The sequence below is a fragment of the Solanum pennellii genome, chromosome 5 (genome assembly GCF_001406875.1).
Source record: "Solanum pennellii chromosome 5, SPENNV200".
Lineage (NCBI taxonomy): Eukaryota > Viridiplantae > Streptophyta > Magnoliopsida > Solanales > Solanaceae > Solanum > Solanum pennellii.
The window spans coordinates 33,076,685-33,093,770 of NC_028641.1; the positions used below are offsets into that span (position 1 = coordinate 33,076,685).

General features: G+C 37.3%; 1 protein-coding gene across 6 annotated transcripts in view; it reads right to left on the reverse strand.

Annotated features, from left to right (window-relative positions):
• Positions 1-1,590: 1,590 nt before the first annotated feature.
• Positions 1,591-17,086, reverse strand: part of LOC107018766 (FRIGIDA-like protein 1) — a 21,416-nt gene continuing 5,920 nt past the window's right edge. For 4 of the 6 annotated variants that reach the window (XM_027917365.1, XM_027917367.1, XM_027917366.1 and 1 more), the window contains exons 3-4: positions 12,901-13,886; positions 12,351-12,805 (exon numbers count right to left, since the gene is read on the reverse strand). In XM_027917365.1, coding sequence (XP_027773166.1) covers positions 12,662-12,805; positions 12,901-13,863 — 1,107 coding nt within the window. In that variant the 5' untranslated portion in view covers positions 13,864-13,886 and the 3' untranslated portion in view covers positions 12,351-12,661. Of the gene's footprint in view, positions 2,763-2,838; positions 3,014-12,350; positions 12,806-12,900; positions 13,887-17,086 lie in introns of those variants that run through there. The other 2 variants (XR_003578685.1, XM_015219330.2) reach the window with 2 other exon arrangements.

Sequence of the window (17,086 nt, forward strand, 5' to 3'; positions counted from 1 at the left end):
TCTAAAATTAAAACCCTCTTCTTCTTTTTCCATATAGTTAAATATCCAGTCAGACAGCCTAATGCTTATTACTTGTTTCTATGTTGTTCCAAAAGAATTTAGCAAAATTCTTGTGTAATTATATTATTACACATTTGAGAAGAATAATTGTTGAAAAAAATATGAATATGAATACTTCATATTGCACTGTAAATTAGTGTAGCCTTAGCATCATGAAATAGTATCTTCTCTTTCCAAATTTATACTTTTATCCTTTACCTTGTTAATTAATGAGCTCATTATAATTACTCTTCCTCTTTTTTGCACACTCTAAATAAGTGATTGAGAATTGACTTCTAAAAAAACCTTATGTACATCTATCAGTCAAACCTTCTAATTGTGTATTAGACTTTTAATGCATGTACCAAACATTTTTGCTTTTATTAATCAGTTGGCTAAAATTGAGATTTGTATTGACACAAAATCTTCATATATATTATTTTGTTTGATTGCTCATGTGTTGCTGCAAAAATTATAGTGGCATCTGCATCAGCCAAATGATTCAGAGTTGGACTCTTTTTAGACATGTTAATTTTTCATATCAAACAAAGAATTCGAAGCTCTAAATAAAATTTTAGCACTAAAAATAAATAGTATCGAGGAAAAAGGGTCTCTCAAAAAATTCAAGCCTGACCATTCAGCAACAGTGAATATCAGTTATTTGCTATAAGCGCCTTTTAGATAATATCATTGAAGACTTCTGAAAAATTTCATCAAATAGAATTAATATATCTTCTCATAGGTCTTTGTCGTATCAAGCTTAATAATGATACTGGCTTGTTTCCCCTTTTTTTGCTCTTTCTTAAGCAATTTTTTTAGTGAATAAAACATTTTCAATTATATTTCTCCCCTTCACAAAGCCTAAACTTCAATCTATCATGAACAACTCTAGAAATGCCTTATTCATGAAGTTACTCATTCTAATAGTTTTGAGATTTGGAAAAGAGTGAGTGACAGATTTCTTTGCTAGTAAAACCAAATTTGTATGAGTAAAGGATTTGGAAAAGTAAAACAAAGAAAAAACACGAACCAACTTTATAAATCTGTCCCTAATAATATCCCAACAACTTTTGTTAAAAATGCCTATGAAACCATTATAATCATTTGCACTATCTCCACTCAAATTGAAAACAACTCTTTTAACCTGCATAACACCAAAGATACGTTTATTGACTAATTTAAGTCCAAAAAGAATTATATTGACCTACATTCGTGATACTTTCTAATATATCCAACATAGAATTACTTCATTAAATATGATAGCTTTCAAAGGATAGAAAAATTCATCCACATTTTGAAGATCTTTCCATCCAACAGCATTTAAGGCTTTTTTTTAAAAAAAAATGAAGTCTTTTAGTTAATATAAAATCATTTGGTAGCTTGGTAGAAATAAATTATACATGTATTAATTTTCATATAATGTTTCATAGGTAGATAAGAAATAAATTATTTATATATTAAGTTAATATTATTTTTACAATTTAGAAACCTGCATATCTAAAATACATGTACAAGTTATGAGAGAATCAACATATTACTCTATGTGTGATAAGAGGTGGAATAACTAATATATATAACTAATCCCTACAATAAACTAGTATATGCATGACTCTAACTAGATACCAAACGACTCTTTTAAGGGTTTGGAACGGTTAATAAGAGGGGTGTATCTGCAACAAAGATTGTGGCACACTTGCAACAGGTAGAACATTTTAGTTAGCCCCAGTTTAACAAATATCTACCACTACAGACAGTTGCTATTGGATTCCCCCTCTACTCAAGCCATCTAGAGACGGGACCCAAAATTTAAAGAAGGCGAGATTTTGTGATGTATCAATGTTCAAAGCAATACATAATGGGCTTAGCAATGGGGTGTTGCAGGAGCCGCCGCTGGGCCATCCCTAAAATAGTTACTGATCTTTTTTGTATAAACAAAGAGAAGAATTGAATAAAGTTGCTACCAAACTCTTCTTACTAGATCCTATTTCACTTTTCCCTGAGCTGGACAAAGAATTCTTCAGCTTGTTAAGTAGCTCCTGAAGATTTGGCATCAGATTTTGTCCAGGATGATAAAATGGGTCTATTTGGGGCGACAGGGATTGTGGCACACTATAATCGATCACGGATTGATCACTATGACTCCTCAACTTTCCACTAACAGCTTCATGACACAATGCTTGTACTGGAAGGTCCGGTTCTCTAGTTTCAACCTTGGCGTCATCATAAGCATGTGAACTACCAATTAGCTGGGAAGATGGTTGTCCAGAATCACAAATCTGGTCATCTGAAGGCTGACAAAACGCATCTTTAGAGTAGTTTGGTGATTGAGCATCTGCAGATGTGACCTGAGAAGATGTTTGCACATCAGATTACAGAGAAGCATTGCAAATGATAGACTCTTGACCAACTTCTGTCCGCGTTGGTAACTGGCAGAAGCGCTTAAGTTTTCGGTGTTGCTGTTGGGACTCATGTACAGTAACACCTTCAGTAGCTGAGGCAAGATGCTTTTTTGTGGCTGCAAGAGAAATTGTAGCACAGAGAATTCCTTCATCTCTGTCGCTGCCTGAGTGTTGGTTTGGGATCCTTAGGTCTGCCATCTGCCTTTGAAGCTTAGCAATACGAGCTCGAAGAAGGTCAGGTGAGTATTCTGATTGAAGACAGTGACGCAGAATGCATTTAATTGCAGCTCTCAATGCGGATATTTCACGATTTATAGCCTTTTCCTGTGATCAAGCTTGATACATTATGAGCACAGAACCAAAACTTGATAGTTCAAGATATAAAGAGAAGAGTACTTACTTTGGCCTCACAAGAACCGAGTCCCTTATCATGTATTTTCTTGGCCAGCTCTTCTGCGTTTAGCACATAGTCCTTAAGGAGAGCACAGGTGGAAACAAGTGAACACGTTTATACACATAGATGTACCTAACAGCCAGCAGCCATTGATTTCTCATTATCAGCTTCTCAATAAAGCCTATAAACACAATTATATGAGAAGTCAGTCGTACAAAATGGTTTTTGATAGGATAAGTGCGACTTTGGTAGAGGAAGATCATCTCCAACATCAATTTAAGTGTCAAAGTAGAATGATAACAACAACAATAACAATACCCAATGTAATTCCATAACAGGGGTCTAGGGAGAGTGATGTGTACGTAGACGTTAACTACCTTTGTGGGGTAGAGAGGTTGTTTCTGAACCACCCTCGACTCAAGTAAAGCATATCAAAGCAGGTTTAAAAAGGAAATATAGTAGTGAAGAAGCCATGATGAAAATACTAGATAAAATAATAGTAACAACAACAAATAATATGATAACCAAAGAAAAATGAAACAAACGGTAACACTAAAGTCGAAGAATAGAGTAGTAAGAGAGTAAAGAATAACAACAACAACAACTATACATCATTCGACTACCTACGAACCTTCTACCCTAAACTCCATATCCTCTTATCTAGGATCAAGTCCTTGATAAGTTGCAGATGTGTCATGTACTTTCTAATCACCTCACCCAACATTTCTTTGCCCAACTCTACCTCTCTTCAGACCCATCCATAATCGACCACTCACCTCCTCCTTGGGGCATCTCTGCATTTTCTCTTCACATGTCCGAACCATCCCAACTTCGCTTTCCTCATCGTGTCTATCACCAAAGCTTTCTTCTCATAGTATTCTCACACATCCATCTCAACATCTTCATTTCCACTACTTTCATGGTCAGGATGTGCGAGTTCTTGACTAGTCAACAGAACACCCTGTACAACATAGATGATCTAACAACCACTTTATAAGACTTACCTAACAACCACTTTATAAAACTTACCTTTTAAATCTTGCTGACACATTCGTATCAAACAAGACACTGAATGCAAGTCTCAATCATCCACCTTGCTCCAACATGAGGTGTACCATCATCATCAATCTCTCCATTCCTTGAATTATTGACCCAAGATACTTGATACTTTCTCTCTTGGAGATAAATTGTGTATCAATCCTCACTTCCATATCTACCTTGTGGGTCACGTCACTGAACTTGCACTCCAATTACTCTGTCCTAAATCTGTTCAACCAAACCCTTCAAACTCCAAGGTCTGTCTCCAAACTTCCTGTCTGTTGTTGACTTTGCTGCGTGTCTCGTCAATTAATACTATGTATTTGCAAATAGCATATACCATGGACCTCCCTTTATTATATTTGTTGATTAGTTTATCCACCACCAAGGTAAAATAAAAATGGGCTAAGAGTTGATCTCTGGCTTAACCCTATCACGAATGGGAAGTGTTCCAAGCGTCCTCGCGGTGTCCTCATCTAGATCGTGGCTCCAATGTACATATCCTTAATCGTCCTAATGTACGTCGTACGACTCCCATATATCCAACTATCTCCATAAACCCCCTAGGAACTTTGTCATATGCTTTTTGTAAGTCAATGGACACCATATGTAAGTCCCTCTTCCTTTTCCTATACTGCTCCGCCAATCTCATTATGAGATGAATGACTTTTGTAGTTGATCACCTCGACATGAATCCAAGTTGGTTCATAAAAATAGACACACCCTTCTCAACCTTTTCTCCACGATTCTCTCTCAAACTTACATATTATGGCTTAGCAGCTGAATATCCCTATAGTAGTTACAATTATTAATATCACCATTGTTCTAGTACAACATAATGATTGTACTCCGCCTTCATTCTTCGGACATTTTTGACATCCTAAAAAAATACATTAAACAACTCAATCAGCCCCTCCATACCTGCCTTGCTTGCATTCTTCCAAAATTCCACCAGAATCTCAGTTGGCCCAATCACCCTCCCCCTTCTTATCTTATGAATAGCTTCCTTAACCTCCTAAATCTTTATACCCCTGTAATACCCAAAATCTAGACAACTTTCAGAGTGCTCTAAATTACCCAACACAATATTTTCTCCTATTCGTTCAAGAGTTTATGAATATGCATGTCATCTTCATCGATTGTGTGCCTCTTCCTCCAGTACATTGATTTCCTCATCTTTGATGAACTTCATTTGGTCCAGGTCTCGGACCCTTCTCTCACCTTGGTGAGCCTATACAACTTCCTATCCCACCTTTGTCCTGTAGTTCTTCATACAAGCATTCAAAGTCGCTTTAGCTGTTTGTAACTAACTTCACTTCCTTCTTCACCACCTAATACCTCTCTCTATTAACCGTCTTTTCCTCCTCGTCTTTGCTTTCCACCCATTTCATAAAAGCAGCCTTCTTGACTTTTACTTTCCCTGGGACGGCCCTATTCCACCACTAATCCCCTAGATCTACACCCATATTACCCCTCGAAACTCCCAACACCTCACTAGCTACTTTCCTAATGAAATTGGTTGTCCTATTCCACATACTGTTTGCATCCCCACTACTCCCCTAAACCCCATAGCCATCAACTTCACCCCCATCTCCTGAGCATTGGCAGAAGTCAAGCCACCCCATTTGATCCTCAGTAGATCATATAAACTTCTTTTCTTCTGCTTGCTCTTAATCTCTAAATCCCTCGTCAAGAGCTTATGTTGAGTTGTAAGATACTCACTCAGATAAACTTACAGTCCTTACAAAGACTTCTATCACATTGTATGTCTACTAAAATGCTTACTCCATTCCTACTCCTCGAGCCTCCTGAGTACCACAAATTAAACCAGTCTACACCTAACCTTAGTTCCTACCTGTCAAGTAGAATTAGATGGAAAATAATTAGTTGTAACATATATAGCTGGAGATTTCATGCTTCACTGTATAGGAAAGATATGGTGGATGAAATAAGTTCAACACAAAGACCCATGAATCCTAATAAAAGATAGCACCTAAAGTCTCACAATAACCAAAAATTCTAAAATAAAAAATTAATACATATGCACACAAAAATGAACACAATTGATAACCAATTAAAATTGATATCAAGTAACTATACTTTCTGCACTCTGATTAGAACTTCAGAAAGTTGCCAAGTGTACTCCAAAGAAATAATAGAAGGATGTTAGAATAGAATAGGTATACACAATCCTACACAGAATAGTAATAGTCTATATTCTCCTATTTGGTAAGGAATTGTATTGTAGTGTCTATAAATAGGGTTCTCTATGTAATAATTTTAACAACAATTCAATAATATTCTCCTTCAATATTCTCACATGGTATCAGAGCAATTGTGAGAAAAAAAAATCGCACTGTGCAGTTTTTCTGGTAACCTATTGGCTGTCTGGGTAATTAATATTTTTCGTCACTGTTTTTCAAAAATCAACACCACCACTAGTGAGGAAATTCACGGTGACCAAAACCCAGTCATACCCGCCAGAAACCAGTGCCGCACGCGCTGCCAGAAGAATTTCTCCGTCGATTTGTCAGATCCACACGCCGGCGTGTGAGACATCTTCCGGCCAGTTTTTCGCCAACTTTTTCTCCCATCTGGGTCACCTCTTCATTCCGAGGCTGACCATATAATTTTTTTCTAATTCTGAACAACATTCGGCGATCAGATCTACTTTTCCAGTAACAACCTATTTTTTTCCAGATTCTGACGATTTTTTTAAAAAACAAAAACAGTTTTTGGCTTCTCATTACATTTTATTATTATTTTTCGCTACATATTCTAAATTCACAACATGTCTTCGGGATTGATACTTTTGGCTCCAAGAATATAGGAATTGGAAGTCCAAGCCCTATGATCACTTCAGAACCGTTAATGGGAAGTTCAAACTATTTAGCTTGGGCTTCCTCAGTTGAGTTGTGGTGCAAGGGTCAAGGTGTCCAAGATCACTTAACGAACATTGCTTGTGTTGTCGATAAAAAGACTAAGGCTAGTGGGAAAGATGTAAAAGCCAAAGCGCAATGGGAGAAGGTTGATGCACAATTATGTAGTCTCTTATGGCGATCTATTGATTCCAAGTTGATGCCTTTGTTCAGTCCATTCCAAACATGTTACTCAGTGTGGAATAAGGCTCTTGCTTTATACACTAAAAACATATCTCGAATCTATGATGTGATATCTCGTATGACCGACTTAAAAAAACAAGAATCACATATGTCCACCTACTTGGGACATGTACAGGCAATCATGGAGGAATTTGAAACATTGATGCCAGTCATCACGGATGTTCAAAAACAACAAGCACATAGATAGATATTGTTTCTAGTTCTTACACTTGTTGGACTTCCTATTGACCATGATTCAGTGCGTGATCAGATTTTAGCTAGTCCTACAATTCCTACAGTTGATGAATTATTCTCTCATCTACTTCAACTTGCCGCGCCTCCCAGCCACAAAGTAGTTTCATCACCGACTATTGACTCATCTGCTCTCGCATCTCAAACCATAGAAAAAAGAGCATATCCATCTATGGAAACTCGGCAAGGAGGAGGTCGTCTTGGAAAACCTCGATCCAAGTATAGTTATTGTCATAAGTCCGGACATACTCGTGACATATGTCATAATTTGCATGGTCCACCACCCATTAGGATCATGTTGTTCTAAAGGAATATAGTGAGTTCCTTCGTAATCGTGCAAGTAACCAGACATCTCCACAAGAAGCATTTGTTGCTCCGCCCGATCTACCATCCCATAATGCTCATATTGATCATTTAGAATATGATGAGTTTCTTCAATATCGAGCAAGTAAGCAAACATCTCCACAAGTAGCTTCGGTTGTTCAGCATGATGTTGCTGTTGCGGGTAACTCTTTTGCTTGTGTTTCAAAGTATAATACTCATGGATCATGGGTTATGGACTCGAGCGCTTCTGATCATACTTTTGGTAACAAATCACTTCTGTCAGATATTGTTTATTCACAATCTCTTCCTGCTATTACTTTGGCTAATGGGATACAAACAAAACCAAAAGGGGTTGGAAAAGCCATACCTTTATCTTCTATTACTCTAGACTCTGCTCTTTATGTTCCTGGTTCTCCTTTTAATTTGGCATGTGTTAATCGTTTGACACGTGCCCTACATTGTAGCATAACCTTTTTTGATGATATTTTTCTCATGCAAGACCGCATAACGAGACAGACGATTGGCACATGACATGAATCACAAGGTCTTTACTATCTTACCTCTTCAAATTCCTTCACAACATGCTCTATTACAGATCCTCCAGACCTCATTCACAAACCTCATTAACAAACGTTTGGGGCATTCGAGTCTATCCAAACTTCAAAAGATAGTGCCTAGTTTATCTAGTTTATCAAAGTTAGATTGTGAGTCGTGTCAACTTGGGAAACACACTAGTGCCACATTTTCACGTGGTATTGTGGGTCGTTCAGAGTCTATTTTTCATTAGTTCATTATGATATTTGGGGTCCTAGTAAGTTAGTTTCACCTTAGGATTTTGTTAGTTTCATTGATGATTATTCGAGATGTACTTGGGTTTTCTTAATGAAAGATCGTTCTGAGTTATTTTCTATACAAAAAAGTTTCTTTGCTGAAATACAAAATCAGTTTGGTGTCTATTCTACTTTTCGTAGTGATAATGTCTTCGAATACTTATCATCCCAATTCCAAGAGTTTATGTCTCACCAAGGCATTATTTACCATACATCTGTCCACACACTCCTCAACAAAATGGTGTGGCAGAAAGAAAGAATAGACATGTCATTGAGACTGCTCGCACTCTCCTCATTGAATCTCATGTTCCGCTGCATTTTTGGGGCAACGTAGTCCTTGCCTTTCATCTTGTTAATTAATAGAATGCCATCATCTTCTATTCAGAATCAAGTTCCACATTCCATACTGTATCCTCAGTTACATCTATATTCCATCCCTCCTCGTGTATTTGGAGCACATGCTTTGTTCATAACTTAGCTCCAGGAAAAGATAAATTAGCCCCTCATGCTCTTAAATGTGTCTTTCTTGGTTACTTTTGAGTTTAAAAAGGGTATCGTTGCTATTCACATGATCCCCGCCGATATCTTATGTCTGCCGATGTAACATTCTTTGAATCTCAACCTTACTACACATCTTTTGAGCATCTTGTCTCTGAGGTCTTACCCATACCTCAGGTCTTGCATGTACCGAATTTTGAGGGACCTATGGTTACTTGTCCATCTCTAGTTGGAGTGCCACTACTCCTAACTTATCACCGGTGTCCACGTCCAGAAATAGTATCAAATGATTCATGTCATGAGCCAGACCCTGCTCCTACTGCGGTCGTGCCTCCCGCTAGCCAATCGATTCCACTTCAAAGAGGTATACGATCCACTCGAAATAGTAATCCACATTATACTTTCTTGAGTTATCACCGTTTATCTTTACCCCCTTATGCCTTTGTATCATCTTTGTCCTCTATCTCCATCCCTAAGACTACAGGAGAAACACTTTCTCATTCTGATGGAGGCAGGCTATGATTGATGAGATGACTGCTTTACATTCGAGTGGTACTTGGAAGCTTGTCTCCTTTCTTTTAGGTAAGTCTACTGTTGGTTGTCGTTGGGTTTATGCGTTCAAAATTGGTCCAGATGGTCAAGTCGATCGGCTTAAGGCTCGTCTTGTTGCTAAAGGGTATACTCAAATATTTAGGCTAGATTCGCTCCTGTGGCCAAAATAGCACCAGTTCGTCTTTTTCTATCTATGGTTGTTGTTCGTCATTGGCCTCTTCATCAGTTGGACATTAAAAATGCATTTTTGCATGGTGATCTTGAGGAAGAAGTCCATAAGGAGCAACCACCTAATTTTGTTGCTCAAGGGGAGTCTAGAAGCCTTGTATGTCGATTTCGTCGGTCACTTTATGGTTTGAAACAGTCTCCTTGAGCTTGGTTTGGAAAGTTCTAATTAAGGAATTTGGCATGACTCGCAGTGGAGCTGATCACTCTGTGTTCTATCGGCATTCAACATAAAATTTGTGTATTTACTTGGTTACGTTGATGATATCGTTGTCACCGGCAATGATCAAGTTGGTATTGCTAATTTGAAACAGTATCTCTTTAAGCATTTCCAAACTAAAGACCTTGGCAGACTGAAATATTTCCTAGATATTGAGATTGCACAGTCTAGATCAGGTATTGTTATTTCTCAATGCAAGTATGCTTTAGACATTCTCGAGGAGACAGGATGATGGGATGTAAACCTCCCTATGGATCCGAATGTTAAACTCCTCCCAGGACAGTGTTTTGGGAAGCGAGAAGCGGAAAAAAGCAACGAGGGCTTGCTTCACAGAAGCGAGAAGCGTGAAGCGAAGCGCGCGCTTTTTAAAAAAAAAAGCGACATGTAATATAAAAATAAAAAAATATTAAATAACTAAATAGAGGTAATATAGTCTTAGATTGAAAGAAATTACATAGGCAAAAATACTCATAAGTCATAACATATAAAGCAAAAAATCAAAAACACAATTAAATCACAAAGATTCAAACTCCTATTCTTAAATAAGGCTGCTAGACTTATCACAAAATTAAAAAAAAAAAAAGCAAAAGAATTGAAAAAAAAAACAGAGGAGGCAGCAATCAGTAATTAGAACAGAGCAGGCAGCAGAGATGAAGAGAAGAAGAAGAAAAAACTAGAGTAGTCGAAATTCAGAGAGATGAAGAGATGAAGCACAGGCGAAGATTGTATATTCAGGAGAAAAGAAACTCATAGAGATGAACTAATAACATTAGCTAAAAAAGAGATGAACAAAAAGTTACCTGCAGTCGCGGTCGAGGTTGAAGAGAGAGGCAGCCTCAGTCGAGATCGTCAGGAGAGAAAGAAGGGAAAGAAGTTTTGTGAAAGAAGAGTCGCGAGGAGAGAAAGAAGGGAAAGAGTCGTGAAAGAAGAGTCGTGAGGAGAGAGAAGGTTATATTTCAGATTTTTTTTAAAAAAAACCTAATTTTTAAAAAAATTTCCTAATTGTCGCTTTTTTTTATAAAAAGCGCGCTTTATTGCGCTTTTGCCTTAGGGTCGCTTCTCGCTTCTTCATCTGAAGCGGAGCTTTTTTCAGATCGCCTCGCCTCAAGATAAAAAAGCGCACAAGGGTCGCTTCGCTTTGATGCGCGCTTTTCTGCGCTTTTCACAACACTGTCCCAGGATAGGGGGAGAAACTCAGTAATCCTGAGAGGTATAGACGGTTGGTTGAAAAGTTGAATTATCTCACGGTGACTAGACCGGACATCTCTTTTCCTACGAGTGTCATAAGTCAATTAATGAATTCTCCTTGTGATAGTCGTTAGGACGTAGTTGTTCGTATTTTGCAATACATAAAGTCAGCTCCGGGCAAATGACTACTCTTCTAGGATCAAGGTCATGAACATATCACCAGATATACAAACACTGATTGGGCAGGATCATCCTGTGATAGACGTTCTACGACCGGATATTGTGTTTTAGTAGGAGGTAATTTGGTGTCATGGAAGAGTAAGAAACAAAGTGTGGTTGCTCGATCTAGTGCAGAAGTAGAATATCGAGCAATGGTCGTTGTAACTTGTGAGCTAGTATGGATCAAACAGTTGCTTGGAGAATTGAAGTTTGGAGAAACCGATCATATGGAACTTGTGTGTGATAATCAAGCCGCCCTTCATATCGCATCAAATCCAGTATTTCATGAGAGGACTAAGCACATTGAGATTGATTGTCACTTTGTCAGAGAAAAGATACTCTCCAGAGATATTGTTACTAAATTTGTGAAGTCAAATGATCAATTTGTTGATATCTTCACCAAGTCCCTCACCGGTCCTCGTATTATTACATTTGTAACAAGCTAGATACATATAATTTGTATGCACCAGCTTGAGGGGGAGTGTTAGAATAAAATAGGTATACACAATCCTACACGAAATAGGAATAGTTTAGTCTCCTATTTGGTAAGGAATTGTATTGTAGCGTCTATAAATAGGGTTCTCTGTGTAATAATTATAACAACAATTCAATAATATTCTCCTTCAATATCTCTCACAACAATGACAGACAACTAAAGAAGTTGTTGTGTGACGGTCCAGTCAAAAGGTATCACTTTGTATTTCCAAATAAAGAAGACTATAATTGTGCATATTGTCGAAGATCCTCTTAGAACATCAATGCTAATCCAATACCTTTGATGAAATCATCCACTCTCTCCCAATAAATTTGAAAGAACAAAAGATGATCAAACTATTTACCATAGACAAAACATTTTTAAAAGGCCATAAGAACACAAAGTGGTCAATCAAAAGATAACAGTCATGCTCATGCTTTGTGAGAGCTGAATAAAGTAGAAAAATGGAAACCCAACATACAACCAGCAGCTAATATATCATGTTTGGTCTGTATGTGCATATGCATAGGAGAGGGAGAAGGAGGGAGGGAGGGAGGGAGGGAGAGAGAGAGAGAGAGAGAGAGAGAGAGAGAAAGAAAGAGAGAGAGAGAGAGCATACATGGGATCTTATCTTCTAACCCTAGAATTTCGTACAGATTAATTGCTATTTTAGACTTGTAAACAATCTATAACAGACTTAGAAGCTCATCTGAATAATAAGAGGATGATAATTTAAAAGTAGCTATAAGTTGCAAAAAGCCTAGAACCTCTGAAGGATTCAGCTGTGATCCGGTCAATGTTTCATGCCACTCAACAGAAAGCACAAGTGCCTCTATTTTAACCTGTGGTGTTATTTCTGATTTGTTATCTCTCAGATGCTCCAACAAATCAGAAAAACTCTTCATAACTAATGGGTCATATTTATACTTCTCCAAGTTGGCAGAACGACATTTCTGCAATGCATCCAAGACAAGCTTTGCAGGATCTGATACACGATGAAGAGGTTCAGTTTTAGGGGGATCAATAGATCTCTCAATCTGGGGGCGTTCTCCTGAGAGGGTAAAATAGAACAGTGTCATTAATATTCCAAGACAATAAATAACACACAAGACCATCAGATTTTTGAATTCTTTCGAGAAGTCTTACCTGCAACACTGAGTACATGACAAATCTGATATGCATTATCATCCTGTTGCCAAGCTGTAGGCACCCACTAGCAGCAGAAAACCCAAGATTGCCAGATGGTTCTGTTTCAGCTTTCATCTTTGCTTTCCAGTCAAATGCAAGCTTGCGAGCTTCCAATATGGCTTCTGGTTTAAGTTTTGGTGAGAGTATCATTAATTGTTCCAGTAGAAGGATGCAACTTTTCCTGATAATGCTAAGATCCAATAGAATTTCTTCACTAGGAGGTTCTGGAGGATAAAATCCTTCAAGTGCTTCCAACACAAGCATCCCCGAGTCAGGTGACATTTTGAGAGCTCTAGAGATTGCAGTGCGCAACAAACCCTGCTCTTTCCAATGATTGTTTAGAAAACACTGCAAGTTCTTTCCGCCCATGCTCACAAGGATAGAAGCCATAGCATCGGAATGACCTAACATGCAAGTAGAGGCCTTTCCAGTGGATGAGGTATAACTGAGGGCCTTGGTAGCAGCAGAAACAGATGGATTAGTTGATTCCATATGCTTCAGCTGAGTCTGCTGTGGTTTCCGAGCCTCAGAAATGATAGATGTGGTTACATCTGTCTTCTGCCTTGTGAGAGATTCTATATACTCTTCAAGCTGTGCGGGTGGATATTGAGATTGAAGGTCGTGATCCATAATGCATTTGATAACAGCTCTAATAGAAGCTACACTCTGTTCAATGGATTCATTCTGTGCCCAAAAGATAAGATCAAGCATTACAAAGAAAGATCTATCTAATGGGAAATAATCATGGTGACAGAAGTGGTTAAAGACCTTTTCTTTGACTGAGCACAGATCTGCATAACAGTTGCTGTCAGAAATCTGAATAGTTTGTTTCAAATCGTCTTTCAGAATCGGTATTGGCGGGAAACTATCCGCAAGCACAAAAGCATAAACAAATTTAACAGCTTTAAGATGTTTTTCCATGCCTATGAGGTTCTGGATGAAGCCTGTCATCAAAATGATTTTGTTAGAACATGAATAGGTTTATACAATCCTATAAGAATAGGAATAGGTGTAGTATACAATCCTACTAGAATAGGAATATGAATACAAATAGAAATAGGAATAGTATCCTCTTTGGTAAAGGATTGTATTCTACTGTTGACAAATAGGGTCTGAATGTAATAATGTAGAAACGATAACAATTCAATATCCTATATCTCTCACATGGTATCAGATCCTCTATGATCTTGGTAAATAATCAAAGAGCTTTCACTACCCGCGAGCGGCTATTACTCATATATGTCGCCCGTTTGACCAATAATTATGTTAGCAAAAGTTGGGTTTTCGTGTATCTTTCATCTGATTATTTTCGCATATCTAATTTGTGTAGCACCGTGCCATCATTCCGATGACTACTTTCTTGTATCTAATTTGTGTAGCACCGTGCCATTTTTTTCGTGACTACTTTTTCATATCTGATTTGTCTTGCACGGTGCCATCATTCCGGTGATTACTTTTTCATGTTTAATTTTTGTAGCACCATGCCATCCTTTCAGTGACTACCTTTTTATGCATATCTTATTTGTGTAGCATTGTGCATCTCTCTGGACTACTTTTCATATTTAATTTGCGTATTACCGTGGATTTTTCTGAACTACTTTCTCATATCTAAGTTGCATAGAACCGTATGTCTTTTCTGTGACTCCTCAAATTTGATTTTCGTAGTTCCATTCGTCTTTTCGGTGACTCCTCAAATCTGATTTATGTAGGGTTGTGCCATCATTCCGACCCTACCCATATAATTTCTCTGTTTAGCAGGACCATGTCATCATTACGACCCTACCCATATTATTTCTCTTTTTCAATAGGGTCGTGGCATCAATCCGACCTTTCCTATATAATCTCTATTTTCTAGTTGAGTCGTGTCATCATTCCGACCCTACCCATATAATTTTATTTCTTAGACTGTGACCACTTTCAGCCATCAAATCTAAAACTCCGGCGTATAAGCATGTTCCAGACAATTTTTCGGTGACTTTCTTGTTTAATATCGACTAATCTATTGATTCCAACATGATCCATATACTTTATACTAGATTTTGAGCACTTTGTTGCTCAGGGGGAATTCAGTAGCCTTGTATGTCGATTATGTAAGTTAGTTTGGTTTGGGAAGTTCAACATTGTAACTGTGTGTTTTATCGACATTATGCATGAAACTCAATATTTCATGAGAAGCTTAAGCACATTGAGATTCACTCACATTATGTAAGAAATTGAGTATTTAATGAGAATACAAGCACATTGAGATTGAGTATTTAATGAGAAGACAAGCACATTGAGATTGACTGTCAATTTCGTGAAGTCAACTAATCAACTTGCAGATATCACACTAAGCCCCTCAGCGGTACTCATATTACTTACATTTGTAACAAGCTAGTTACATGAATTGTATGCACTAACTTGAGGGGGAGTCTTAGAACATGAATAGGTATATACAATCCTATTAGAATAGGAATAGGTTTGTACAATACTACTAGAATAGGAATAGGTTTATACAATCCTATTTAAAATAAGAATAGGAATATAAATAGAAATAGGAATAGTAAATAGTATCCTACTTGGTAAAGGATTGTATTCTAGTGTTATAAATTGGGTCTCAATGTAATAATGTAGAAACGACAACAATTCAATAATATTCTTCTCCTATATTTCTCACAGATTTCGTTGTCAAAATCCTTTCTGCCTTTGAATAAATGGAATGACAGAAACTTACTCACATTTAATCCATCACCTGACAACATACCATTCTACGAATATCCACAATGCAGCCATAAAATAATTGAGAATGCCGAGAAATATAGGGAAACGTAATTGATCAAACTTCTCAATATTTTCCAAATAAGGCATCTATTGTTTGAAGATGATAAAAATGTGATCTTAAGAGAATTCATCACCTCCAGAAGAATTGGCCACTTAAAGTCAAATCTTGGACAAACCATTCCTTTCTTTTTTCTATTAAGACAAGCAATTTCTTTTTCCCAGTCACAACATACTCTATTAGTTCCTTGCCATTTTGGAACAAGCATTAGTGACCCCTGATCAATGCTAATAGTTAAAGAAACCTCACCACACTCCCACTATGGCAGTTTGCACACAAAATTTACATGAATATCTGCATTCTACCGTTCCTTTTGGTGTTACAGAGCAATGCAAGCTGTACCAAAATAGTGAACTTTCACAAATGAACGCAATGCATCCCTTGGTTACCCTATGCTCTGGTAATCAGATATATAACATCAGACTATCTGATCAAACTGAAAATTAAGGTCTACAATCATTTTTCTTCAGACTAGTAGCAAAAGTTTTTTCATTAATCAAATGCCAAGAATTAAACAGCGATGGACAATGCAAATTCATTCCCTTACAATCATACTAGTTTTCTAATGACCTAACAAAGTCCTTCATATTTTGTTTGTGATACATTCTATAAATTAAACCAGAGGACCAACATTGTAACATATTTTTTTAAATGGGAAAAGTAAGACATGAACTTCAACATAAACACAGACGCGTTCCTTCCCCCCATAGAAAATCTGCCTCTTCACTTCTCATATAATCCAACATTTACAAGTTTTTATAGTTCTCTACATCTGCCTTAGATATTTCCTGATACTGTGGCCATTCAAGCAACACTTCAAATTCTTTGACATCACATGTAGTCTGAAAAATGCATAATATATCCTATAGAAGTCTTGCCACAGGGCAATGACGGAAAAGGTAAAGATGATCGTCAGCTTCCTTTACGCACATGTAGCATCTACCACAGATCTGCATTCCTCTTCTTTGTATATCTCTAAGCTTCGCGAACCATTACACAGCAAAAGAAGAAAAACCTTGTACAGTGATTTATTTCCCCAAACCATTTTCGAAGGCCATTTGCAATCCTATTCCTTTTTGAAGACGGTACCTAGAGAGAATTTACTTGTTCCAACCCAGTAACTTTGACCCATCCGGTCAATTCCTAATCTTGACAGTCCCATCAGAACCTAACCAACCAGAAATTCTTTGATCTACATTGTACTATAGTAGCCCCAGTGGTGGCTGCAAAAATAAAATCTAATATCTGAAATTTTCATCACTTAAAATTTAAGACACCAAATTCCTTCAGTGCAGAAAACAATAAAAACATATATATATATATATA